This window comes from Lepidochelys kempii, chromosome 3 (assembly GCF_965140285.1).
Source record: "Lepidochelys kempii isolate rLepKem1 chromosome 3, rLepKem1.hap1, whole genome shotgun sequence".
NCBI classification, from domain to species: Eukaryota; Metazoa; Chordata; order Testudines; family Cheloniidae; genus Lepidochelys; species Lepidochelys kempii.
In genome coordinates, this window is record NC_136382.1 from 2,272,548 (window position 1) to 2,298,989 (window position 26,442).

At 43.2% G+C, this 26,442-nt stretch overlaps 1 protein-coding gene across 19 annotated transcripts in view; it reads right to left on the reverse strand.

The window, feature by feature from the left end:
* Positions 1 to 26,442, reverse strand: part of DTNB (dystrobrevin beta) — a 388,582-nt gene that overhangs the window by 124,777 nt on the left and 237,363 nt on the right. For 17 of the 19 annotated variants that reach the window (XR_012157855.2, XR_013635525.1, XR_012157851.2 and 14 more), the window contains 2 exons: positions 23,296 to 23,385; positions 6,266 to 6,353 (listed from right to left, as the gene is read on the reverse strand). Coding sequence is in view for 2 of the 19 variants with exons in the window: in XM_073335462.2 (XP_073191563.1) it covers positions 6,266 to 6,353; positions 23,296 to 23,385 (178 nt within the window). In the remaining 17 variants the exon portion in view is untranslated. Of the gene's footprint in view, positions 1 to 6,265; positions 6,354 to 9,010; positions 9,247 to 23,295; positions 23,386 to 26,442 lie in introns of those variants that run through there. The other 2 variants (XR_013635528.1, XM_073335465.2) reach the window with 2 other exon arrangements.

The window sequence follows — 26,442 nt, forward strand, 5'->3', positions numbered from 1 at the left end:
TTCCACAGCCTGGCTTGAGACAAACAAGAGTAATCTATTCAAAACTTTTCCAGAGCCAACATAGATAAAACCAGGATCTAAGAGTGTCTTAACTGGGTTGATTACATGTCAGGAGCTGTGCTTGCAGTATTCCAGCAAATAAACTGTGATTACTGGAGACAGAAGATCCACTGATTTAAGCAATAGGTTATATACTATAGTTAGTAGTTCTGCACTTTCATATTTGAGTTCCTTCAGAACTCTTGGGTGATGCCATCTAGTCCTGGTGATTGACTACTCTTTAATTTATCAATTTGTTCCAAAACATCCGCTAGATGAGACCTGAGTCTGGGACAGTTTCTCAGTTTAGTCACCTAAAAAGACTGGCTCAGGTGTGGGAATCTCCCTCACATCCTTTACAGTAAAAAGAAAAGGAGGACTTGTGGCACCTTAGAGACTAACCAATTTATTTGAGCATGAGCTTTCGTGAGCTACAGCTCACTTCATCGGATGCATACTGTGGAAACTGCAGAAGACATTATATACACAGAGACCATGAAACAATACCTCCTCCCACCCCACTGTCCTGCTGGTAATAGCTTATCTAAAGTGATCATCAAGTTGGGCCATTTCCAGCACAAATCCAGGTTTTCTCACCCTCCACCCCCCCCCCCCCCCAAACTCACTCTTCTGCTGGTAATAGGCCATCCAAAGTGACAACTCTCTTCACAATGTGCATGATAATCAAGGTGGGCCATTTCCTGCACAAATCCAGGTTCTCTCACCCCCTCACCCCCCTCCAAAAACCACACACACAAACTCACTATCCTGCTGGTAATAGCTCATCCAAAGTGACCACTCTCCCTACAATGTGCATGATAATCAAGGTGGGCCATTTCCAGCACAAATCCAGGTTTTCTCACCCCCACCCCCATACACACACAAACTCACTCTCCTGCTGGTAATAGCTCATCCAAAGTGACCACTCTCCCTACAATGTGCATGGTAATCAAGGTGGGCAAAGCCCGTTGCCAACTGTGCCCACATATCTATTCAGGGGACACCATCACAGGGCCTAATAACATCAGCCACACTATCAGAGACTCGTTCACCTGCATATCCACCAATGTGATATATGCCATCATGTGCCAGCAATGCCCCTCTGCTATGTACATTGGTCAAACTGGACAGTCTCTACGTAAAAGAATAAATGGACACAAATCAGATGTCAAGAATTATAACATTCATAAACCAGTCGGAGAACACTTCAATCTCTCTGGTCACGCAATCACAGACATGAAGGTCACTATCTTAAAACAAAAAAACTTCAAATCCAGACTCCAGCGAGAAACTGCTGAATTGGAATTCATTTGCAAATTGGATACTATTAATTTAGGCTTAAATAGAGACTGGGAGTGGCTAAGTCATTATGCAAGGTAGCCTATTTCCCCTTGTTTTTTCCTATGCGCGCCCCCCCCCGCACCAGACGTTCTGGTTAAACTTGGATTTAAACTTGGAGAGTGGTCAGTTTGGATGAGCTATTGCCAGCAGGAGAGTGAGTTTGTGTGTGTGTGTGTGTGTGTCCCTTGGAAAAAAAGGGGGCGGGGGTGAGAAAGCCTGGATTTGTGCTGGACATGGCCCACCTTGATTACCATGCACATTGTAGGGAGAGTGGTCACTTTGGATGAGCTATTACCAGCAGGAGAGTGAGTTTGTGTGTGTATGGGGGTGGGGGTGAGAAAACCTGAATTTGTGCTAGAAATGGCCCACTTTGATTATCATGCACATTGTAGGGAGAGTGGTCACTTTGGATGAGCTATTACCAGCAGGATAGTGAGTTTGTGTGTGTGGTTTTTGGAGGGGGGTGAGGGGGTGAGAGAACCTGGATTTGTGCAGGAAATGGCCCACCTTGATGATCATGCACATTGTGAAGAGAGTTGTCACTTTGGATGGGCTATTACCAGCAGGAGAGTGAGTTTGTGTGTGGGGGGGTGGAGGGTGAGAAAACCTGGATTTGTGCTGGAAATGGCCCAACTTGATGATCACTTTAGATAAGCTATTACCAGCAGGACAGTGAGGTGGGAGGAGGTATTGTTTCATGATCTCTGTGTGTATATAATGTCTGCTGCAGTTTCCACGGTATGCATCCGATGAAGTGAGCTGTAGCTCATGAAAGCTCATGTTCAAATAAATTGGTTAGTCTCTAAGGTGCCACAAGTACTCCTTTTCTTTTTGCGAATACAGACTAACACAGCTGTTACTCTGAAACCCATCCTTTACAGTGAAGACTGATGCAAAGAATTAATTTAGCTTCTGTGCAACAGCCTTGTCTTCCTTGAGTGCTCCTGTAGCACCTCGATCTTCCAGTGGCCCCACTGATTGGCAAGCTTCCTGCTTCTGATGTACATTAGAATTCTTTTGCTGTAAGTTTTTGTGTCTTTTGCTAGTTGCTCTTCAAATTAGGTCTGCCTAATTATACTTTTATGATTGACTTGCCACCGTTTATGTTCCTCAGTAGAATTTGACTTCCAATTTTTAAAAGATGTCTTTTTGTCTCTAACTGACTCTTTTAACTTTGTTTAGCCATGGTGGCATTTTTTTGGTTATCTTACTGCTTTTTTTAATTTGAGGTATACCTACAGTGTGAGCCTGTGTTATGTATTTTTAAAAAGTTTACATACAGCTTTCAGGCATTTCACTCTTGTGACCTTTCCTTTTGATTTCCACTCTAACTCCTCACTTTTGTGTAGTTCTCCTTTTTGAAGTTAATCCAAATTCATTCATTCATTTTACATATTTCTTTCATGTTCCCTCTTTCTCATCTCTGAGGTAAACAATCCTAAACTTTTCAACCTGTCTTCATATGAGTTTTCCATGCTTCTAATCGTTTTCATCACCCTTCTCTGAACCCATCTAACTCTTCAATATCTCTTTTGAGATGGGGTGACCAATATGCACCCAGTATTCTATATCAGCTCACACCCAGGGTTCAAATTCCTTATGCAGCCTAACATCTTGTTTCCTTTTTTGCCTGTAGCACCACATTGAACTGAGGCCTTCACTGAGCTGTCTCCGATGACATGGAGGACCTTTTCCTGAGTTAAATTGGTTAGTCTCTAAGGTGCCACACGTACTCCTTTCCTTTTTCTGAGTTGATACTCAAGACTAAACATGCCCAGTTTTTTTAACATTTCCTCATAGGTCAGGTTTTCCAAACCTTTTATCATTTTTGTTGCTATTCTCTGGATTCCCTCCAATTTATCCACACCTTTCCTAAAGTGTTGTGCCCAGACTTGGACACAATACTTCAGCAAAGGCCTTACCAGTGCTGAGCAGAGCAGGACAATTAGCACCCAGGTCTTACATACAACACTGCAGTTAATACACCCCAGAATGATATTAGCCTTTTTCGCAACAGCATCACTTTGTTGACTCATATTCAATTTATAATCAACTATAACCCCTAGATCCTTTCTAGGAATTCTACCACCTAGCCAGTTATTCCCCATTTTGTAGTTGTGCATTTGATTCTTTCCTTCGTAAACGCAGTGCTTTGCACTTGTCTTTACTGAATTTTATCTTGCTGTTTTCAGATTAATTCTCTGTTTTGTGAAGGTCCTTTGTGTCTTCTACAAATTTTACTACTTCATTATTCATCCCATTCCAGATAATTAAATATATTTAATAACACCTGACCTAGTAAAGAACCTTTAGGCTCCCTGCTTTTAACCTTTTGCCACAATGAAAATTTACCATTTATTCCTACTCTGTTTCCTATCTCCTAACCAGTTTTTGATCTATGACAATAATTTGCCTCTCACCACATAATGACTTAGCTTCTTTAATAGCCTTTTGTAAGGTACCTTATCAAAGTCCTTTTGAAAGTCTAAATAACCTGTCAACCAGTTCTCTTTTATCCCGCTAAGCCACTTAATACATGAGCTTCTTCAGAACTCCTGGATATACACCATCTGGACTGGATGACTTTCTGGTTTTTAAATCATCGATTTATTTCAGCACATCTTTTTCTGACATCACCAATCTCTGAGAGTACCTCACTTTTAGTAATTTAGAATAGGTCAGGGATAGACATCTCCCCAGCATTCTCTGTGGTGAAGATTGACGCAAATAAATTATTAAGCTTCTCAGCAACTTTAAGTTTTACACAAAGATTACTCAGATTACCCCGTTTCCCACCAACAGAGAACAGTCACTTAAATACTGTACCATTAGAGCAATACATGTGTGTGTAGTGAATTAAATGACTTCAGAAAATTCAAATACAGAGATTTCCTCGACAGCCCCATCAAAGGGATAATGAGGAGCTGATGTGTCCATTTCTAGAATTTTAAAAGATTTCTTGTTATTAAAGGTTTCAGAGTAACAGCCGTGTTAGTCTGTATTCGCAAAAAGAAAAGGAGGACTTGTGGCACCTTAGAGACTAACCAATTTATTAGAGCATAAGCTTTCGTGAGCTTATGCGCTAATAAATTGGTTAGTCTCTAAGGTGCCACAAGTCCTCCTTTTCTTCTTGTTATTAAAGCTCTACAAAAGGAAAATATCTGCTCATAACCCCTTCAGGAATTCAGATCACTGTATGAATGCATATTGATGGAGCTAGTAAAAGGGCCTACACACTGCAGGAGGAGATGATGAGAGTATTTATACTGCCAGAGGTAGCAAGAAGCATTCATATGGCTATTCATAGTCGTACTGTTCAATCCATCTTACACTGTGGCAGAAGAAATTCAGACTGTTCACTGGCTTGGAGTGGATAGTCCTACTTTTGAAGATTGTTTGAGGACAAGGTGGGTATTCATAATTCTGAAATGCTGATGAGGTAGTCATATTATCTGAGCTGGGGATGAAGGGATACAGTGGGGCTTTGAGTGCAAGACTCCATCAACCCACTCCACACCAACAAGCCCAGAGCTAATCAGAGCAGGCCTTAGAGTGTGTCATTAAGGCAGTGTTAGTTGTGCAAGTTTAGAGCTACTATTCAGGGTGGACATAGGAGGTATATCGTAAGGAGTCTGTATAAACAGGACATAAACAATCTTGCATTCACCCTGACCACAGAGTTCTGCATATCTGTAATCTCTACAATGGGCAGGGATCATAGTAGGGAGCATGGCCGCATCACCTGGAAAATCTGATTAAGTGCATATTTAGGTGGCCTTTGCTGTTGGTGCTTTTATAGAACCCTGGCTGTAGTTCAGAGCAGAACTTCCCAGCTGAAACCGGGGGAAGGTTGTCAGTCCAAATGCTATGTCTTCCCATGGGAATGCATCAGCTAGTGTGAAAAAGTCAAATATTTATAACCTTGATATAAACAGCTAATCTTCTATTAACTCTCACTAAATTCTTAGTTCTGCAGGTTCTCCAAGTTCCCTATGATATCTTTTGGCAATTAATTCAGATGAAAAGGGAACACTGGCCAGGAGTGAGTAGGTACAGCTGCAGGAACCAGAGTTCATTGCTGCTGAACTGAAGGATGCATAGAGAGTCCATGTCCTGATGGAAATACTGAGGGAATTCACAGGTAAGTTAATGCTAATGAAGCAGGGGTTCTCTGGGTTTTCCTGTCTGCAACCTCAAAATCACCTATGTTCTTCCCATTCCTAAATCCACATGCCAGATTCCTCTGGGCTCTTCCAGCTAAAGGTGCTAGAAGTACTATAATACATAGACATCAATAGTTATTACATAGTCCTGCCCTGAGTGCAGAGGACTGGACTAGATGACCTCTCAAGGTCCCTTCCAGTCCTACATTTCTGTGATTCTATGTGCTGTGTGAAGAAGTTTTTCCTTTATCAATTTAAATTTTTTGGCTTTTTAATTCATTGGCTTTCCCCCCTTTTTCTTGTACTATAGTGACTGATTTACATTCTCTGTAGCATATGATATTTTATATGCCTTTATCATGTGTCCACCTATTTGTCCATTCTCTACACTATGTAGGACTAATCTATTTAATTTCTTCCCATGTGACAGTCTTTCCATGCTTGTAATCATGTTGCCATTTCCTGGACATTTTCCCTAACCTTCTTGAGAAGGGGTATAGTGCAATACTGGGAAGGTGCTATTCATGCTATAAACAGTGAGAAAGGAGTGGAAAGGGAAGTAATGCCTCATTTTACATCAGCTAAGCAGAAAAAAAGACAATTTGTCTCAATTTAGCACAATATTAAGCTGCTAATCAAAGCTCTGAAAAACATTTTGCTACCTTCCTTAATAAGAAAAGAGCCAGAGAAAATCAAATTGGAGAATCAATGCATTTACTTACTGCATTTCCAGCTTCCGCAGCCAGCCTGGCAGCATATCGGGCAATAAGTCTGTGCTCCTCATCAAGTCTGCTAGGGCTGTCCAGGACACTGCCAAGGGAACAAAAGGTCAACACATCACCAGCAATACGCCTAGCTTCAGCACTGGACATGTCAAAGAAAAGGATGCATCGTTATGTAGAATCAAATTAATCTGAAATGAAAAACCCCTATCAGAAACCATCTACATCGTGCCCTTCTCCCAATCTTGAACGCAGGGCCTAGCACAAGATTGTTCTCTCAGTAGTCTATTCTCCATGGGTTTGTCCAGCCTAGTGTTAAATATTTCAAACAATAAGTTTTCAAAACTGAAAAAAAACCCTATAAAAAGATTGTTAGCAAAAAATATACTGTTTTCCCAATGATATTTTTAATAGACCCCGATCAAAACGGGTGATTAAACTGAATGGTGAAGGTGGAAAGTCCTGTACTTATAAGATCTACATGATGTGTCAAATTGAGAATGGTTTCCAAAAAGAAAAACTGAGTGAATCATGCTAACCAGAGAAGAATTCATGCTGTAACTGAAAAAGATAAACTAAAATGCAGAAATGCTGCTGATAGGCCAGACTGGCAGGAGTAAAATGTACAAGGCATGCAAGGATTCCATTTTGAGACCGAGAATTTGTCCTTCATTCCATGGCTGACAGAGGTTGAGGATGCTGCAGAAATGGCACTTTTAGGGCTTGACCTGACTCCGACTAATTTCAGCAGATGTTGGATCAGGACCATATGGCTGCAGGAGCAGAGGTAAGGACCTTCACATCACTCTGTAGAAATATTATTGCAGCTGTCTTGTGAGAAACAGTAAACGAGCTCTGGAAGCAAATGTCTCCTGCAATTTGACCCACATTGACAGAACCATGAAACAGTAGGAAAAGTTGGAAGTTGAAGGCTGGAGAAGCAAAAGCAAAAATAGGAACTCTGGTGGTAAACATACGAATGGCCACAAGGGGTCAGACGAATGGTCCATCTAGCCCTAATCCAGTTTTCTGACAGTGGCCGGCACCAGATGCTTCAGAGGGAATGAATAGAATGGGGTGATTCGCAGGAACCATCCCGTCATCCAGTTCCAGAATCTGACAGTCAGAGGCGTAGGGACACCCAGAGCCTGGGGTTGCATCCCTGACCATCTTAGCTAATAGTCATTGATGGACCTATCCTCCATGAATTTATCTTGTTCTTTTGAACCCAGTTATACTTCTGGCCTTCACAACATCCTTTGACAATGAGTTCCACAGCTTGACTGTGTTGTGTGAAGAAGTACTTCCATTTGTTTCATTTAAACCTGCTGCCTATTCATTTCACTGGGCGACCCCTAGTTCTTGTGTTATGAGAAGCGATAAGTAACACTTCCTTGTTCACTTTCTCTACACCAGTCATGATTTTATAGACTTTGATCATCTCCCCCCTTAGGTGTCTTTTTTTCCAAGCTGAACAGTCCCAGTGTTTTTAATCTCCTTTTCCATTTCTAATATATCGTTTTTGAACAGATGTTTTCAGAGAACTATCCATAATGACTCCAAGATCTCATTCTTGAGTGGTAACAGCTAATTTAGACCCCATCATTTTGTACATATAATCAGGATTATGTTTTCCAATGTGCATTACTTTGCATTTATCAACACTGAATTTCATCTGCCATTTTGCCGCCCAGCCACCCAGTTTTGAGAGATTCTTTTGTAACTCTTTGGAGTCACCTTTGCACTTAACTATGTTGAGTAAATTTAAGAACATAAGAATGGCCACACTGGATCAGACTAAAGGTCCATCTAGCTCAGTATCCTGTCTTCTGACAGTGGCCAATGCCAGGTGCCCCAGAAGGAATGAACAAAACAGATAATCATCAAGTGATCCATCCCCGTCACCCATTCCCAGCTTCTGGCAAACAGAGGATAAGGACACCATCCCTGCCCATCCTGGCTAATAACCATTGATTTTGTAGTGTCTGCAAACTTTGCCACCTCATTGTTTACTCCTTTTTCCAGATCATTTATGAATATGTTGAACAGCACTGGTCCCAATACAGATCCTTGTGGGACCTAGCTATTTACCTCTCTCCACTGTGAAAACTGACTGTTTCTTCCTATCCTTTGTTTCCTGTCTTTTAACCAGTTACTGATCCATGAGAGGACCTTCCCTCTTACACCATGATTGCTTAGTTTGCTTAAAAGTCTTTAGTCTTTGACAAGGTCCATCGCTTTCTGAAAGTCCGAGTACACCCTTGTCCACGTTTTTTGACCCCCTCAAAGAATTCTAATAGATTGGTGTAGCATGATTTCCCTTTTTAAAATCCCTGTTGACTCTTCCCCAACAAACCGTGTTCATCTATGTGTCTGATAATTTTGGTGGATGATCTTCAGGACTAATAGGAAATCTGTGGTGGGAGGAGAGCACAACATGGGTCTCAAACCATTTATATTTCCAGAAAAGTGCTTATACTAGTCTAGTGAGCCTGGCAGGGCCTACCTAATATATAACACACTATAAACTTTAGAAATGGTTTTAAACTAAACATCTTTAAAAAAAAAACAACATCAGGCTATAGTGGACAAACAGTAAGTTTTGAATTAATTGAAATTAGTCAATATAAAGACTTGCTATGAGCTCAGACTATGGGCTGCAAAGTTTCCATTACAACAAATCAGAAGTGAGATGCTATATGAAAGAGCAGGCTTTTCAAGTTAGTGTTAAATTGAAATATTTGCCTTTGTTGCTGGTGTCTGATTCAGTCACTACAGCATGTCTTTTTTCTCCACTATAGTTTGTCTTTAAAATCATAGGTAATAAAATATTTTAATGAGGCTCAATTTTGCAATGTAGCCTAATGCCAGAAGGGCTTGCTTCTTGACACTGGATCCACAGATGTAGTGCTCGATGTCCGAAAATATGCAGTGTTGTGCACCTATGCATTTTCAATCAAACGCAGGAACAGAATCAAGCCCTAAAAATGCAATTAAGGTAAAGAAATAAATGCTAAGTGCCTGGTAGAATACATTAAAAAATATCTGCATTACATTGTACAATCATTAATTACACCTTAATTTCACAGGCAAATATTCATTTTAATTAAACAGTAGAATTCAAGTTACATACCTCACATTTATTTTAAAATATGCATTTGTTCAAATTCATTAACTTGGACTCCTCCAGAGTTGGACGGTCAGTCAGAGGGGAGGTGTCAGAGGTTATATCTTACACAACAGGGAAGCATGAGGAAGCTGAGTGAAGGTAATGCTGTAATTTACACATTGAAAGGCTTGGAAGTAGGTGTAAATTACACCAGTTCAGATATACTTCTGAATTTGGCCTACTGTGTGTCCATAAACAGAATAATTTAAAGATATACAGTGATCTCGATGCAATAATACTAGAGAAAGAGGGGCCTGTAAGGGAAGGTGAAAATTGAGGAAAGTAGTATTAAGAATTGAGACAAACCATTGTATTGGCCTTGATGATCTTTCCCTGTTTCTATTCCCCGCCCCATAACACTGTATATTCAAAACACTTTTTCTGGACCATGGCACAGTTTTATTGTAGGTCCACCTTCCCTACCTTGCTATCTGAATTTGATTTTGATACTGTGAAAGTACAATGAATTCTATTGAACTTATAATTCATTAAAAAAATGCTACTTGAAGGGTTTGTTGAAATATAGTTGTCAGGAAGAGAAACATTAAGGAGTGTGAGACAATGGGTCCTCAAACTAATTAACTTAGAGCTCCTGCTGAGCTAGGAGATTGGTAAACGTTAGTATGCAAATAAGATATGTATATTTGTCAGTTTCTGCTTCCTTTTGTCTCTTATATTAAATTGGCTTTGGCTTGTCTGTATAAATAAGTTAGCTTGAGCTTTTGCAGGGACTCACATATCTGGGTGCATTGGCAAAGCGCTTTGCTAATAAACAGAGTGGTCTGACAAATTATGTGAGTCCTGAATCTGACTTTGACAATTTGGAGGTCCCACCGAGATGGCAACCGTCTTCACTGGGGCTGTGTGACTCCTGACTGTTCTTAGGACGGCCGTGGCAAGCTGGCACCTGGGCATTTGGCCCGAGCGGACCTCCGCCAGAATGGAAGGGTGCATGACCACAGTGAAGTCTACACCATCGAACCTGTTGGTTCCCACTCTGTTCTGGTACGGATCCCGGGATCTGACATCAGGAATCTGGTCAGGTAATTATTTCTGTGTTTTGTCCGGACTGAGGACTGTCTTGTCTCTGTGTCTGTCCATCCTCCCTGTGGTATGTTTGAGTCTGGGCGCCGTCTCCGTCTGGGGATCGGCTGACCAAAGGGTTCCTGTCCCCACAGTCTGAGTGAGGGAAATCTGCACAATCGCAGCCGCACCGCGCCTGGGGTAAAACCCTTGGTGTGAAAGCAAGGGCGATTGAGGCATTAGCCTGTGGGCTCCTTTTGTGTGTTGCACCGGGCATTGCTCTGACGAACCCGACTTTCCTTCTTGTGTGATTGGTGCGTAAAGTCCTCCTGTATGGGTAACCAGACGTCTAAGTCGGGACAGTTCCCTAAAGGAACGCTGGCTCAGTTTATGTATTTTAGGAACGGTCCGGACTCCAGTAAATTTCTGGAAAAATGGTCTAGGCTAACTCAGGAGAATCCCAAAATTCAGTGGCCACTGTTAGGATCTTGGGACAAAGACTGAGTAGACATCTTAAAAGACAAACTCGGCCAACCTAAAATTAAATTGGCAAAAGGAGAGGTTGATTGTTTCACGCAGTGGTGGGAAGAGGAAAATCATAAGTGGACAGAATCAAAACTTGCCCCTCTCAAAGATTCTGGCTTCTATCTCACCAGATGCAACTCATTTTACTGTTGTTGATTTGTGCTCTGCTTTCTTTTCTGTCCCGGTTCACCCTGACTCCCAGTTCCTGTTTGCCTTTACTTACAAGGGGCAACAGTACACATGGACCACACTGCCCCAGGGGTATACTGAAAGCCCATCGTATTTTTCCCAAGCATTAGTCCGAGACCTTGCTGACCTTGTTTTCCCGTCCAGGTCCATACTAGTCCAATATGTAGATGATCTACTCCTCTGTTCCCCTTTATTGTCTGCCTCTGAAACTGACTCTTTAGTGCTCCTTACTGCCCTAGCAAATAAAGGTCACAAAGCTTCTCGCTCTAAACTACAACTCTGTCAAGCTTCTGTCACATACCTTGGCTTTCTCCTCTCCCAGTTTTCCCGTGCACTTTCTCCCACCCGCGTCCAAGCTATCCTTAGCTTTTCCCGACCCTGCTCCCCACGCCAAGTCCGGAAGTTTTTAGGCATGGCTGGATTTTGCAGACAATGGATTCCCCAATATGCCTCCCTTGCAAAACCTCTCCAGGAACTCACTCGATTCTCTGTGCCTGACCCCATGCCGTGGCTCCCTAAGGCCAATTCTGCCTTTGTTTCCCTCAATCAGGGTTTGGCTTCTGCCCCTGCCTTAGGGCTGCTTGACTATTCTAAGCCTTTTACCCTTTTCTGACATGAACAATCTAGCTGTGCACTTGGAGTTCTCACTCAGATGCACGGAGAAAAGAACCACCCAGTATCTTATTTCTCTGCCACTTGAGACCCTGTTGCCCAAGGCTTACCCCCCTGCCTGCGTGCTGTGGCTGCTGCAGCGCCCCTAGTCGAAATGTCTGATTCCCTTGTTCTCTGCTCTCCTCTTACCCTCCTGGTCCCTCACTGACCTCGCCCTGCTCCAAGACTCTGCCCCAGAAACCGAGAAAGAATTCTGGGTTGCCCAAGATTGCTCTCTACATCCTGATTCTTTTTGGCGCTCGCCTACTGGCGCCTTTGTAGCCCCCTTTTCACTCTACCCGTCTCTGGCCGCCCTGCTACACGGTGTTTCGCATGTCGGAAAGGAGGGGATGGTCTCTGCTGTAACTAAGACAGGATGGTGGGCCCCCCCATTTTAGCTCTTTTGCAGCCCGCCACTGTGCAGCCTGTACCATTTGCCAAAGCCATAATATTGGCAAACCTGTAAAAGTGGCCCAGGGGTTCTGGGGTCTGCCTCAAGCACCGTTCTTGCATTGGCAACTTGATTTTGTACAAATGCCTAAGTGTCAACAATATGAATTTATATTGTTATGGTATGTTTATTCTCTGGTTGGATTGAAGCCTTTCCTTGTCGCAAGGCTGACTCACTGTCTGTTGCCAAATGTTTGTTAACTCATATTATGCCTGCCAAGGGAATTCCTGCTACTCTGTCCAGTGATCGGGGTGCACATTTTACTGGACAACTTGTTCAACACCTGGACTGTATATCGCACATCAGACACCTGCTGCACTGTCCCTCCCACCCACAGAGTGCAGGTGCAGTTGAAAGACGAAATGATGTACTTAAGAATAAGCTTGCTAAAATTTGTGACTCTACAGGATTAAGCTGGCCAGTAGCCTTACTATTAGCCCTTATGGGCATGAGATCCACTCCATACCAAAGGCATAAATTAAGTCCCTTTGAAATTGTTACGGGACGCCCTATGCGAGCTATGACTACCATTACTCCCGTTCCAGATTTGAACTTGACTCACAGTGCGCTCCTTCAGTATTGCAAGGGACTAATGCAAGCTGTAAGTCACTTCCATTCACAGGTTCGAGCCGCCTGGCCCACGGAACCCACCTCTGACGCTTGCCACAACCTCGAGCCAGGTGATTGGGTCTACGTACAGCACCATCATCGAAAGCACGCCTTGGAGCCCCGGTGGAAGGGTCCTCATCAGGTACTGCTTACTACACAGACGGCTCTTAAACTATCTGGCATCGCAGCGTGGATACATGCTTCACAGTGTAAGAAGGCACCATCCCCAGAGAACCAAGCATCACCTCAGGACGACGCAGAGTCAATTTTGACTCCAGAAGAAGACGTAGAGGAACAGTCTGCAATACCTTACAATCTACGCTCTCGTAAGGGTTGCCAGAAGCAGATGACCCAAAAAAAAAAAAAAGGCAGTAGTGAGCCTAGCGCCTACTGCCTGGTGGGTGTAAAACCGTGACTACGGTTCCCTCAGTTGAGGTTGTCAGAACCAGAAGAGCCTTGCCTCCAACATGCACCTCTGCCTGTTCCTCGGCTGCTGGTATCTTATGGTCTGGGGAGTCCACGATGACAATTCTTTTATCCAGCAGCAGGTGTGGACAGCTCAGACCCTAAATATTTCTACTTGCTGGGTCTGCAGCCATATCCCAGCCCACTCTCAAACTGGTGTTCCTGTCCTGGCTATCCCACTCAAGTCCCCAGACCTCACTGGAGGGCCTCGTCCGTTTAACAAAATATGGAACAGCAATGACACTTGGGAAGCGGTGGGAATAAATGCATCTCAATGGATAAATGTGGTGGAGGGAAAAGGTCATTGGTGTTGGGTGTGTAATGGGACAGGGCTGGATCTGGGGAAAAGCCATTGCCTTCAGCGTATTGTGGCCAATGGTGAATGGGATTATTCAAACAAAACTAAAAAGTGGGGGGCCGGGAATGGAGATATGAATTTTTTCTCAACCTGGGATCAAACAGAGAAATCAAACTCATGTTCCCCCTATAGTAACCTTAGTGAAAACAATACAATCTTTCAATGTCATGCAAATAACACCACTCCTCGTAAGGAGAATTACCCTGTACCCTTTGGGGGATACTACTCCTTTGCAAACACCTATATGACAAATGGGTGCAACCGACCCTTCCCGGCCTATAGTAGGCCATCACTGGGTGTGTGGGACCAGAGCTTATACTGCACTACCAGCTAATTGGTCAGGAATCTGTTATCCCGCCCGACTCTTCCCACAATTCCGAGTGCTAGGAACCTTCCCTCGAGAACGCCTCCGCAATTTCAGGAGAAAAGAAGGGACTTAACAGATGCCCAATGGTATGTAAATAACATAAGCCCCTTACCCTGGGAAGAGGCCATTGGCAGTTCCTTCATACCATTAGGGGGAGTAATACACCATGCAAAAAGGCTCCTAAGGTTACAAGCAGTAGTTGAAATAATGGCAAATGAAACCGGAGAAAGTTTAAGAGCCCTGGCCAAAGAAACAGGGGCAATCCGACAGATGGCCCTCCAAAACCGTCAGGCACTGGACATAGTGCTCGTGGCAAAAGGAGGGACTTGTGCTCTCATTGGAAAAGACTGCTGTGTGTATATACCAGACAACACCAATGAGGTAATAGACCGTGCTATCCACTTAGAACAAATCACATATCTTCCCCACGAAGAGCCAAGTTCTTTATTGAAGTGGCTAAGTAACCTTTTCAATTTCTCTGGCATAGGAAACTGGTTGTTTCAGGGAGCCCTAACTCTCTTGTTTGGAATCCTAATAATTTTTGTATGTTTTCAGTTACTTTCCTGTTGTATCCAAAATTGTGTCAGGCATGCTACACAGATAGCTGCCCCAAACCAGAGGGCTAATTTGATTATTTTAAATATCACTGATGAACAAAGAGATAAAGAACGATTGATATGTGGAACCCAGTCATTGTTGGTCATTGCGTAGCTTGACCAAAAGGAGGGATTGTGAAAGTAGAATGAATTATATTGAAATTATAATTCATTAAAGAAATGCTACTTGAAGGGTTTGTTGAAATATATTTGTCAGGAAGAGAAACATTAAGGAGTGTGAGACAATGGGTCCTCAAACTAATTAACTTAGAGCTTCTACTGAGCTAGGAGATTGGTAAATGTTAGGATGCAAATAACATATGTATGTATCAAAGCCCAGGCTGGGATGATTTAATTGGGGATCGGTCCTGCTTTGAGCAGGGGGTTGGACTAGATGACCTCCTGAGGTCCCTTCCAACCTGACATTCTATGATTCTGTATTTGTCAGTTTTTGCTTCCTTTTGTCTCTTATGTTAAATTGGCTTTGGCTTGTCTGTATAAATAAGTTAGCTTGAGCTTTTGCAGGGACTCACATATCTGGGTGCATTGGCAAAGCGCTTTGCTAATAAACAGAGTGGTCTGACAAATTATGTGAGTCCTGAATCTGACTTTCACAACTCCTGTGTGGATTTTATCAGCAATTTAAGTTGTTTGACCCCTTCTTTCTAGTCAGCTCTCTTGCTGCAGGATCTTTCATTCCCTTTGTTCATAATTTGGTATAACTTAACTGTCTCTCACTTCCTGAAATAGTTTCTCTTTATATTAAAATGTATTAGAAAAAATTATTCAAAAATTAATATTCTAATGGGGAAAACCTACAATTTCTTCTTCATTATGTCAGAAGTCTTATGTGTGCAGAAAGGTACTTGAGTTTGAACTTGCCTCTTATACCTCAGACTTCCACATGTCATTTAACACAGAATTCAGGCTTCATGTATGGAAACAGAAGGCACAATTCACCATTCAGTGCAATACACATGTACTATATCTAACAATACTGTAGAAATAACATAAAGGGTATTAAACAGCAATCTGTGAAATGTCACAGAATCCTATATCCTGCTTCATGAAGTAAAGAAAAATCATTTGCTTGTAGTTACTGCTGTGAAGCCAATCTCACGGGATTCTCACTCTGACGACTGTTTCTTCTAACACAAGACCAGCAAAACTCCCACAGCTTAGAATTTTTGGCCTTTGAGGCAGCAGGAGGAGGGTAGAGTGTGAGCCTGAATGAGTGATATTGGCTACCATGCACTACTTGCACAGGCTATTTTCAAAATGGCCCTTTACAAGAAATGATAAGATACTTACAGATAAGCAGTTATGTAGTAACATAATTTCCAATACTTTAAAGACATTGGGCCAAAGTCTCCAGACTGCTCTGACCACTTTGTGCTCCTTGAAGAGTGCCAAGTGGTCATAAACTCACCAGAGATTTCTAGCAGAGAATTCCTTTTATGGAGGGGAATGGCATAGAGTGAGCACCAGTCATTCCCCTTTCCCCAGTGTAAAGGGGAAGATAGGAGCATGTCAGGGACGACCTGAGGAGTAACAACTGAGCTTCACTATGCCTAATCCTTCACTGGGATAAAGGATCTTACCGGTGCTGTCCCTAGCTATTCTGGGGCCCTATTCTGCAAGGGGGTGGGGTCCCAGGCCTCCACAGGGGTGGAGTGGGGGGCTGGCCCCAGACCTCCACGGGGGAGGGGAAGGGAGGAGGGGCTGGCTTGGGGGCCAGGGGGGAACAACCCCCCAGCACGCCAGTACTCACTGACAGCGTAGCTACGGCCGGGTCCCTGAACTTCCTGCCACCAGTGAGTGTAGGCCTGGCCCTGCTGCACTCCTCAGGGTGGGAAGAGGCGGGGCTGGGTGGGGGCAGGGGGGAGGGATAGCTCATAGGGGGGAGGGATAGCTCAGTGGTTTGAGCATTGGCCTGCTAAACCCAGGGTTGTGAGTTCAATCCTTGAGGGGGCCATTTAGGGATCTGGGGCAAAAATTGGGGATTGGTCCTGCTTTGAGCAGGGGGTTGGACTAGATGACCTCCTGAGGTCCCTTCCAACCCTGATATTCTATGATTCTTTGGGGAAGGGGTGGAGTGGGGGCGGGGCCTGGAGAAGAGGCGGGGCAGGGACTGGAGCAGCATGCAGCCGCGCAGGGCACCAGGAAATTTGGTGCCCCAAGTTTCCTGGTGCCCCACGCAGCTGCGTACTTTGCGTATGGGTAAGGACAGTCCTGGATCTTACGTCAGCACCACAGTTTAGAGCAGGGTCCTTCTGCTCTAACTTACGCTGGGGCCAGGCAGCCCCAAATCAGGGTGCCACAACTGGCTCCCTGAGACCATCACTCTCCACTGCAACTTGGACATACTGGAGAAGAAGGGCCACTGTCTCGACAGGATTCTCACACTTGAATAATAAGAAGTTTGAGGATATCCCAAACAAAAAATAGGCTCCAAAAGGCAGCAACAGAAAAGACCATCAGAATCAATGAAAAATTTTAGCTGCTAACAGATACCACAGAGACTCTGACACTGGAATGTGGAGGTAGCAATAAAAATGAGAAAATGACTTCAAATAGAGATATTTGGCCACCATAACATAAAACCCCCCAAATAAACAAAACTCCTCTGGGGATGCAGTGGAGAGAGTTGGTTCTCTCCTATTTAGGAAATATGTTCTCTGGACGCTGTTTCTGATCAATATCACTTTATGGATGCGTGAAGAGAGGTCTGTGTGGCTGCTGTGCAGAGGACAGCCAGGGAGATTTCTTTCACACAGGTAGTAGAGTCAACTAAAGCTTGTTAACAAATTAAAAAATGTTAAGAAATATCTAAATTTCTAAGCTCTTTCCATTTCATAGGGTTCAAGACAGACCCATTTTCATTTTTTCAACATTTTAATTGCATTTTTATCAATGGTTATTGAAATTGGTTTTCCACAAAACCCAATTTTCAATAAATGAAGCATTTTTATAACAGTTTTGATGTTTTTAAAAAATTGATAGAAAGTGGAATGGGGACAGTTGGTCCATGTATCTCTCTTTCGTGTCCCTTGTGGATTCCTGGGTGTGTCCCAACTAAGAGCCAGCTTTCTTGGAGGGGTTGGAGGTGATCTCCATGACTTGTGCACACATGGTTTGATTCCAAACCAATTTCAAAGTCCCACACATTATGGGTGGCTTCCAGTCAGAAAATACAATGAATAAGGTTTACACTGTCGTGTCCCAAGGGCATCTCTTGGACCAGTGAGATCCCTTCCTCTTTTGAAGACCCAGCTATAACATGAACATAGATTCTAGAAAGAGATGAGACAGTTTGACTATTGATAAGCAGGAGCAAGGAATAGTATATGCTTCGCAGAACTGAGGCAAAAATATTAAAGTCTCAAGAAAATCGAGAGGGGCATGCCAAACCAAACAGAACTGATACAATGAGAAAAAATGAAACTAATTAAGAGCCATAAGGCACCAAGATGGGAGGGAAAGGGGGAAAGAGAGGTTGAACTTGAGACATTGAGGCAAAGGAAGATTTAACCATCGGTGGTGGATCTAGGCGTGCTGGGGGGGCTGCCACACCCCCTGGCTTGAAGTGGTTTCCGTTACATACAGGGTTTACAGTTTGGTTCAGTGGCTCCCAGCACCACCACTATACACATTGTTCCACCACCCCTGGATTCAACTCCCTGAGGCAAAATGCAGTGAGGCCCCAAGGCAGAGAAAAGAGACAAATGCAGTGAGGCACAGACACCAACACCCAAGCTTGGCCGCCATGTAATGAGGCAAAAAGAGAATTTGGGCAATTTGGAAGAAAATACTGGGTACTAAAGGGCTCCTTAGTCTCGCAGAAAAAGGCAGAACAAGAACCAAAGCCTGGAAACTAAAGCCAGACAAATTAAAATAGGAAGTAAGATACATTTTTAACAGTGACAGTCATTATCTACTGGAACAAACTAGCAAAGAAAGTGGTGAATTATCCATCTATTGATGACTTCAAACCAAGACTGGATTGCCTTTCTAGAATATATGTTTTAGCCAAGCACAAATTATTGGATTAAATATGGGGTAACTGGGTGAAATTTAATGGTCTTTGCTACACAGGAGGTCAGACAAGATAATCTAAAGGCTCCTTCTGTCCTTAAATTCTATGTATCTATAAAAGGAGAGGGAGTCATTAATTATTAATTATTATTATTAATTGAGTGTGTATGAGTCCTGGAATGGCAGGCCACCTCCACCTTTGGCAATGACTTTTTATGGTGTATAGAGAATCCCACCAGTTTATCGCAGACAGAAGGATGTAACCTGTACATGGGATTCTTGACTGCTGGGAGAGATCAAAAGCATGGATAGTGGAGGTGGAGGCTTCATCGGGGATGTGGAGGAGCACTCTCTCCTGCTCAATTCTGCCAGACACACTGAGGGCAGAATTTATTTACTTTTAAAAAAACCCTGTCAATATGTTTTGGAAGGAGCAAAATCCTCCCTCTGAGATCAAGTGTTCTAACATTTTGCAATGTGGCAGCTATTAGCTACATCTAGTAGTTTCTCAAATCTCATGTATGTGATCATGATCATGGGATCTGTGTGATCATGGGAGACTTTAACTTCCCAGATATAGACTGGAGGACGAGTGCTAGTAATAATAATAGGGCTCAGATTTTCCTAGATGCGATAGCTGATGGATTCCTTCAACAAGTAGTTGCTGAACCGACTAGAGGGGATGCCATTTTAGATTTGGTCTTGGTGAGTAATGAGGACCTCATAGAGGAAATGGTTGTAGGGGATAATCTTGGCTCAAGTGATCATGAGCTAATTCAGTTCAAACTGAATGGAAGGATTAACAAAAATAAATCTGCAACTAGGGTTTTTGATTTCAAAAGGGCTGACTTTCAAAAATTAAGGAAATTAGTTAGGGAAGTGGATTGGACTGAAGAATTTATGGGTTTAAAGGTAGAGGAGGCCTGGGATTATTTTAAATTAAAGCTGCAGAAGCTATCGGAAGCCTGCATCCCAAGAAAGGGGAAAAAATTCATAGGCAGGAGTTGTAGACCAAGCTGGATGAGCAAGCATCTTAGAGAGGTAATTAAGAAAAAGCAGAAAGCATATAGGGAGTGGAAGAAGGGAGGGATCAGTAAGGAAAACTACCTTATTGAGGTCAGAATATGTAGGGATAAAGTGAGACAGGCTAAAAGTCAAGTAGAGTTGGACCTTGCAAAGGGAATTAAAACCAATAGTAAAAGGTTCTATAGTCATATAAATAGGAAGAAAACAAAGAAAGAAGAAGTGGGACCGCTAAAAACTGAGGATGGAGTGGAGGTCAAGGATAATCTAGGCATGGCCCAATATCTAAACAAATACTTTGCCTCAGTCTTTAATAAGACTAAAGAGGATCTTAGGGATAATGGTAGCATGATAAATGGGAATGAGGATATGGAGGTAGACATCACCATATCTGAGGTAGAAGCGAAACTCAAACAGCTTAATGGGACTAAATCGGGGGCCCCAGATAATCTTCATCCAAGAATATTAAAAGAATTGGCACAAGAAATTGCAAGCCCATTAGCAAGAATTTTTAATGAATCTGTAAACTCAGGGGTTGTACCGTATGATTGGAGAATTGCTAACATAGTTCCTATTTTTAAGAAAGGGAAAAAAAGTGATCCAAGTAATTATAGGCCTGTTAGTTTGACATCTGTAGTATGCAAGGTCTTGGAAAAAATTTTGAAGGAGAAGGTAGTTAAGGACATTGAAGTCAATGGTAAATGGGACAAAATACAACATGGTTTTACAAAAGGTAGATTGTGCCAAACCAACCTGATCTCCTTCTTTGAGAGAGTAACAGATTTTTTAGATAAAGGAAACGCAGTGGATCTAATTTACTTAGATTTTAGTAAGGCGTTTGATACTGTGCCACATGGGGAATTATTAGTTAAATTGGATAAGATGGGCATCAATAGGAAAATTGAAAGGTGGATAGGGAATTGGTTAAAGGGGAGACTACAACGGGTCCTACTGAAAGGTGAACTGTCAAGTTGGAGGGAGGTTACCAGTGGAGTTCCTCAAGGATGAGTTTTGGGACCAATCTTATTTAATCTTTTTATTACTGACCTGGGCACAAAAAGTGGGAGTGTGCTAATAAAGTTTGCAGATGATACAAAGCTGGGAGGTATTGCTAATTTAGAGAAGGACAGGGATACCCTACAGGAGGATCTGGATGACCTTATAAACTGGAGTAATAGGAATAGGATGAAATTTAATAGTGAGAAGTGTAAGGTCATGCATTTAGGGATTAATAACAAGAATTTTAGTTATAAGCTAGGGACGCATCAACTAGAAGTAACGGAGGAGGAAAAGGACCTTGGAGTATTGGTTGATCATAGGATGACTATGAGCTGCCAATGTGATATGGCTGTGAAAAAAGCTAATGTCGTCTTGGGATGCATCAGGAGAGGTATTTCCAGTAGGGATAAGGAGGTTTTAGTACCGTTATATAAGGCACTGGTGAGACCTCACCTGGAATACTGTGTGCAGTTCTGGTCTCCCATGTTTAAGAAGGATGAATTCAAACTGGAACAGGTACAGAGAAGGGCTACTAGGATGATCCGAGGAATGGAAAACTTGTCTTATGAAAGGAGACTCAGGGAGCTTGGCTTGTTTAGCCTAACTAAAAGAAGGTTGAGGGGAGATATGATTGCTCTCTATAAATATATCAGAGGGATAAATACCAGAGAGGGAGAGGAATTATTTAAACTCAGTACCAATGTGGACACAAGAACAAATGGATATAAACTGGCCACTAGGAAATTTAGATTAGAAATTAGACGAAGGTTTCTAACCATCAGAGGAGTGAAGTTTTGGAATAGCCTTCCGAGGGAAGTAGTGGGGGCAAAAGATCTATCTTGCTTTAAGATTAAACTCGATAAGTTTATGGAGGAGATGGTATGATGGGATAACATGGTTTTGGTAATTAAATATTCATGGTAAATAGGCCCAATGGCCTGTGATGGGTTTTTAGATGGGGTAAGATCCAAGTTACCCGGGAAAGAATTTTCTGTAGTATCTGGCTGATGAATCTTGCCCATATGCTCAGGGTTTAGCTGATCGCCATATTTGGGGTTGGGAAGGAATTTTCCTCCAGGGCAGATTGGAAGGCCCTGGAGGTTTTTCGCCTTCCTCTGTAGCATGGGGCACGGGTCACTTGCTGGAGGATTCTCTGCTCCTTGAGGTCTTCAAACTACAATTTGGGGACTTCAATAGCACAGATATAGGTGTGAGGTCTTTCTTAGGAGTGGTGGGTGAAATTCTGTGGCCTGCATTGTGCAGGAGGTCAGACTAGATGATCATAATGGTCCCTTCTGACCTAAATATCTATGAATCTATGAATCTATGTATGTGCCTTGAAGTGCAGTCAATGTGACAGCCCCTCATCACTAGCTCCTTTTCATCTTAACCTGAAAAAACTACATGAATCCTTTGACGTAGTGAGTCAGGAATTCTTTGCTTGTTACATGGTGGACAGTGCTGTATGCTGCTGGGTAAACAGGTGTTAGCAGAGAATAGTGACTCAACCTTCAGAGGGAATGACTGACTTCACTCAGTGATTTGGAAAGCTAGAGCTTATCTTTTCCACATATCTGTGGGACAGAAATTGCTAAATGAAAGAATGATGGCATATGGCCTTCTTCCAAAAAGCTAAGCCAGTGGGCATGTGTGGACAGGTTGATGCAAAGCCTCCAGGCACATCCTCTAAGGCTCTGCACCTCCTCTTCCTCTCCAGCACAGATCTGTCTCTGTCAATAAATCGTTAGGCCCCAAAGTGGGGTGGGGAAGACCTGCAGGCCAGGGAAGCAAAGTGGTAGAAAATAAAGTTATGGTGGAGTGAAGCCACCATGCTTCAGAGCTCTGGGGGAAACCTTTCTAGACCTCTCTCTTTATACAGAATCTAGTTTTACAGATATAAAAGATAAATGCACACAGCCACTAATTTTAAATGAGAAGAGAGAGGATCTCTCCAAAGCACTTACCAAACTTCTCTCACACTGTTTAGTAAAGATAAAGGACTGGAGTTTTGAGACCATGGCATGTTACGTAAGTCACGCGCATGTGTATTTTCAGAATAATTTGAAGGATTCTGGACAGACTTGCCCCAGTTGCATCTGCTGGGGCACATATACCCTTGAGTAGAGCAGTGAATAGGATCTAAAAAACAATGGTTTAGTGTCCATGGACCCCTATGCTGAAACCATTTTAGTGTTTGCCTAAAACTACCATTAAATTGTTTACAGTAACAAAGGTGGCTAGTTTTTAATACATTTTTAGGATTAAGTTCATAAGAGTGGAAAAAAAAATTCAAGCGAAAGTTGCACAAAACCTTGAGAAAACTTTGAAGACACCAAAAATATGGTTTCGGTTTAAATAAAATTCACCCTGGGCCTGGGATAAAGGGTGAAAAAAGCTCTGCACACCATATAAGCACCATGTAAGCTCTCAGTAAGAGGCTTCAGTGGTGTGGAGTGCCTTGTGCAGACCTACTGCCATGGGGTGACTTTCACCTCCCACCTGTAAATCTCCCAAAGAAAACAGCATTATTGTCCCCATCCCCACTCCATGAAAGCTTTCCTCACACTAACCGTGTACCATTCTGTAGCCGGCTCACATATGTTGCTATCAGTGCATGCTCATCAGCTAAACGATTGGCAGTGTCCAGTCTGTACTGCAACCTAGTAGTAATGAAGGCAAAGAAAGCAAACAAAACATACAAAATAAATATAAAGCAAATTATTGTGTTAACAAAACACACAACGGTAATTAAAATGAACACAGATTGATGAACAGTTAAAAATACACACATGATTCAACAAGCGTCACATGAAAATGATACCTACTAACAACTGGGTGCTCACAGATATTGCCCCCAAATACCCTATCTTTCTGTGGGGTTCCTTCCAACCTGCATTGAGTAGTTTCATTTCTGGAAGGCACACACATATCACAAGGATTTAAAGATAGCAAGTCATTTTAAAATATGTTTTTGCTTCTCAAATTTCCTGTGCCTGTGTAATTTTCTTTCGTTCCTGTATTAGGAATTCAAACCCGCTCTTTCAGCATGACAATTCCAATTAATTCCTACTCTAGACATGTCCAGGAAGGCATTTGTTTTGGAGATATCTTTTAAAACATGACACCTATTGCTTTCAGTGGCAGTGCACTGAAATCCACATTTCTCAGACACACAAGCTCTTTTCTTCTTTGTAAGGTACAGCTGGTTGCTATATAAATCTGCCTGAAGCATAGCAAGACCTTATAATGAAGAAGCAAAATGGAATTACCCTCGTAAACCCCTATGGGCAACAAGCAACCTTTCCAATAATGGGTATGTAACAAGAGAGAGAATTAACATTAAGCACTGTACAGAAAGAACTCTTGAGCAATCAATATACGCCTTTCTTTTGTGAAACCTGACTACTGTGAGATACTGAAAATCTTTAATTTTAGCTCCCCATTATAGCAGGCATACAGTTGTAACCACTATGCTGAAGATAGCAAAACAGTTTTCCATTACAACCTGTTTCATATGTTCTTACCTTTGTGAAAAATTCAGCAAAAATGGTTGAGCTTTTAAACTTGAAATGGACATAGTCCTCATTGAAGACTAGCAGTTTTAGTTTTTGGGGAAAAAAAAGTTAAAAAAATTTTAATTTAAAATATAATGATGCCTGAAAACTGTCCTGATCATGCATGGTAGATATTTCACTCAGTCTCTAAGTGTATTGCACATGAGTGTGCAACTAAATTAACTGACAAAAAACTTTGTCAATGCAGAGTTAAGTTTGCGCAGTGGCATAGCCTGCCTTTCTGAGTTCAGCAAACCTCAAACCATGGAAAACCAGGAAATGAAGAGTTAAGGTACATGCTGACACCACCTTTGCCGTTGAGGCGCTGCTGTGGTTGGCTAAAGGTAAAGGATACTATTTAATTCCTAAGCAATCCTTCCCCTCCTGTACACTTTGTAGTAATAGTTGAATAACCCCATTCAGCCATTAGCAATTCACATGTAAAAAGTTGCTCCTTGCTGTCTGATGTCCTCTGCTGCTGTGAACACACCACAGGCAGCAGCTTACTAGAGGGCCACATAGTTCCTTGATTATGTGGGCTGAACTGTACATATGCCGAGCCAGGCCCCCTATGCACACAGCAGCCAGGCCTCTCCAGCCATCCTCTAACCCATACAGCTCACTGCTGCTTCAGATGCTCCCTTTCCCCTGACCTCACATAGGGATTGCTGGTACTTGCACTCTGTATTTCCTAGTTTTCAGAGGCTTAAATTTAGCAACACTCCACATTCTAGAAGGCCACCAGGCACCAATGGGAAACCTTAATTCTGCATTAAAGTGCCTGGACATTTAATTCCTTGGTTTGAAACAAAATAATGTTTTAGCGCACCCATTTACTACAGCGCAGCTCTCTTCCTCCCCTGCCTCTGGCCCCTGGGCAATGATTACTCTGGCCACAGAATGTGCTGGCTGCATGCTAGTCCCTTCACTGCCTCTGCATCGTCTCCTAAGCTCCTATCTCTCTGTCTTTCCCCAAACATCCTCCCCATAGACTGCACATGACTCCCGCATTTGGGGAGGCTGGGCGTGAGCACTGGAAGCTTCCTAGAAGTATGTGGGGGCACCTGCACCCGAACCGTGGCTCCACCCCCCTGCTCTGCCCTGAGGACCGCCCCCACTTGGCCTTCTCCCCCTGAGGCCCTGCCCACGCTCCACTCCACTGCAGGCTCCACTCCTGCTCGGCCCCCCCGCCCAATGCTCACTCCTTTCTTCCTCCTTCCCCAAGGCCCTCCTCCTGCTGCTCACGCCAATCCACCCCTGCAGATGGGGCTCAGGGGGGTGCCTCAGGGGAGGGGGGTGGAAAGGCACGAGCGGCGGGCAGGGGGCCCTCAGGGAAAGAGGCAGAGTGGGGAAAGGAAGAGGAGCAGTGTGGGTGGGGCCACAGGGGAAGAGGACAAGCGGGCATGGGGCCTCAGGGTGGAGCACGTGCGGGGTTACGGCCTGGGTGCCCGAGCGGCAGCATTGCACCAGAGGGAGGTGCCCCGCATAATCCTCCCCATGAAGTGACAGGTGTCAGCATGGGATGCGCAAGTGGAGGAGCTGGAGAGCAAAGGCAGGAATAGTGCAGGGACGAGCATGGAGTCAGTGGGGACATGAGTGTAGGGATGGTCCAATGGTTAGGAGTCAGGAGACCTGGGTTCAATTTCCTGTTCTGCAACAGACCCGCTGTGTGACCTAAGGCAAGTCATTTAGGTCTTGTCTACCCAGGCAAGTTCATTCAGATTAAGGTAGGGTGTGAATTTAAAGTGGAATAGCTATTCCTGAATAGCTCTCTGTGTGAATACTTCTATTCCAGAATAAATGCCTTATTCTAAATTAGTTTAATCCACAAAGTGGATTAACAGTTAATCAGGAATACTATTCCTGAACAACTCTCCGTTCGGACAAACCTCAAGTCTCTCTGACGAAGTGGGTATTCACCCACGAAAGCTTATGCTCCAATACGTCTGTTAGTCTATAAGGTGCCACAGGACTCTTTGCCGCTTTTACAGACCCAGACTAACACGGCTACCCCTCTGACACTCAAATCTCTCTGTGTCTCATTTTCCCTTTTGTAAAAAAGGGGATAATAGCATTTCCCTACCTCACAGGGATGTTGTGAGGATAAACGCATTAAACATTGCGAGGACTCAGATACTACAGTGATAGGGACCATGAAGTACC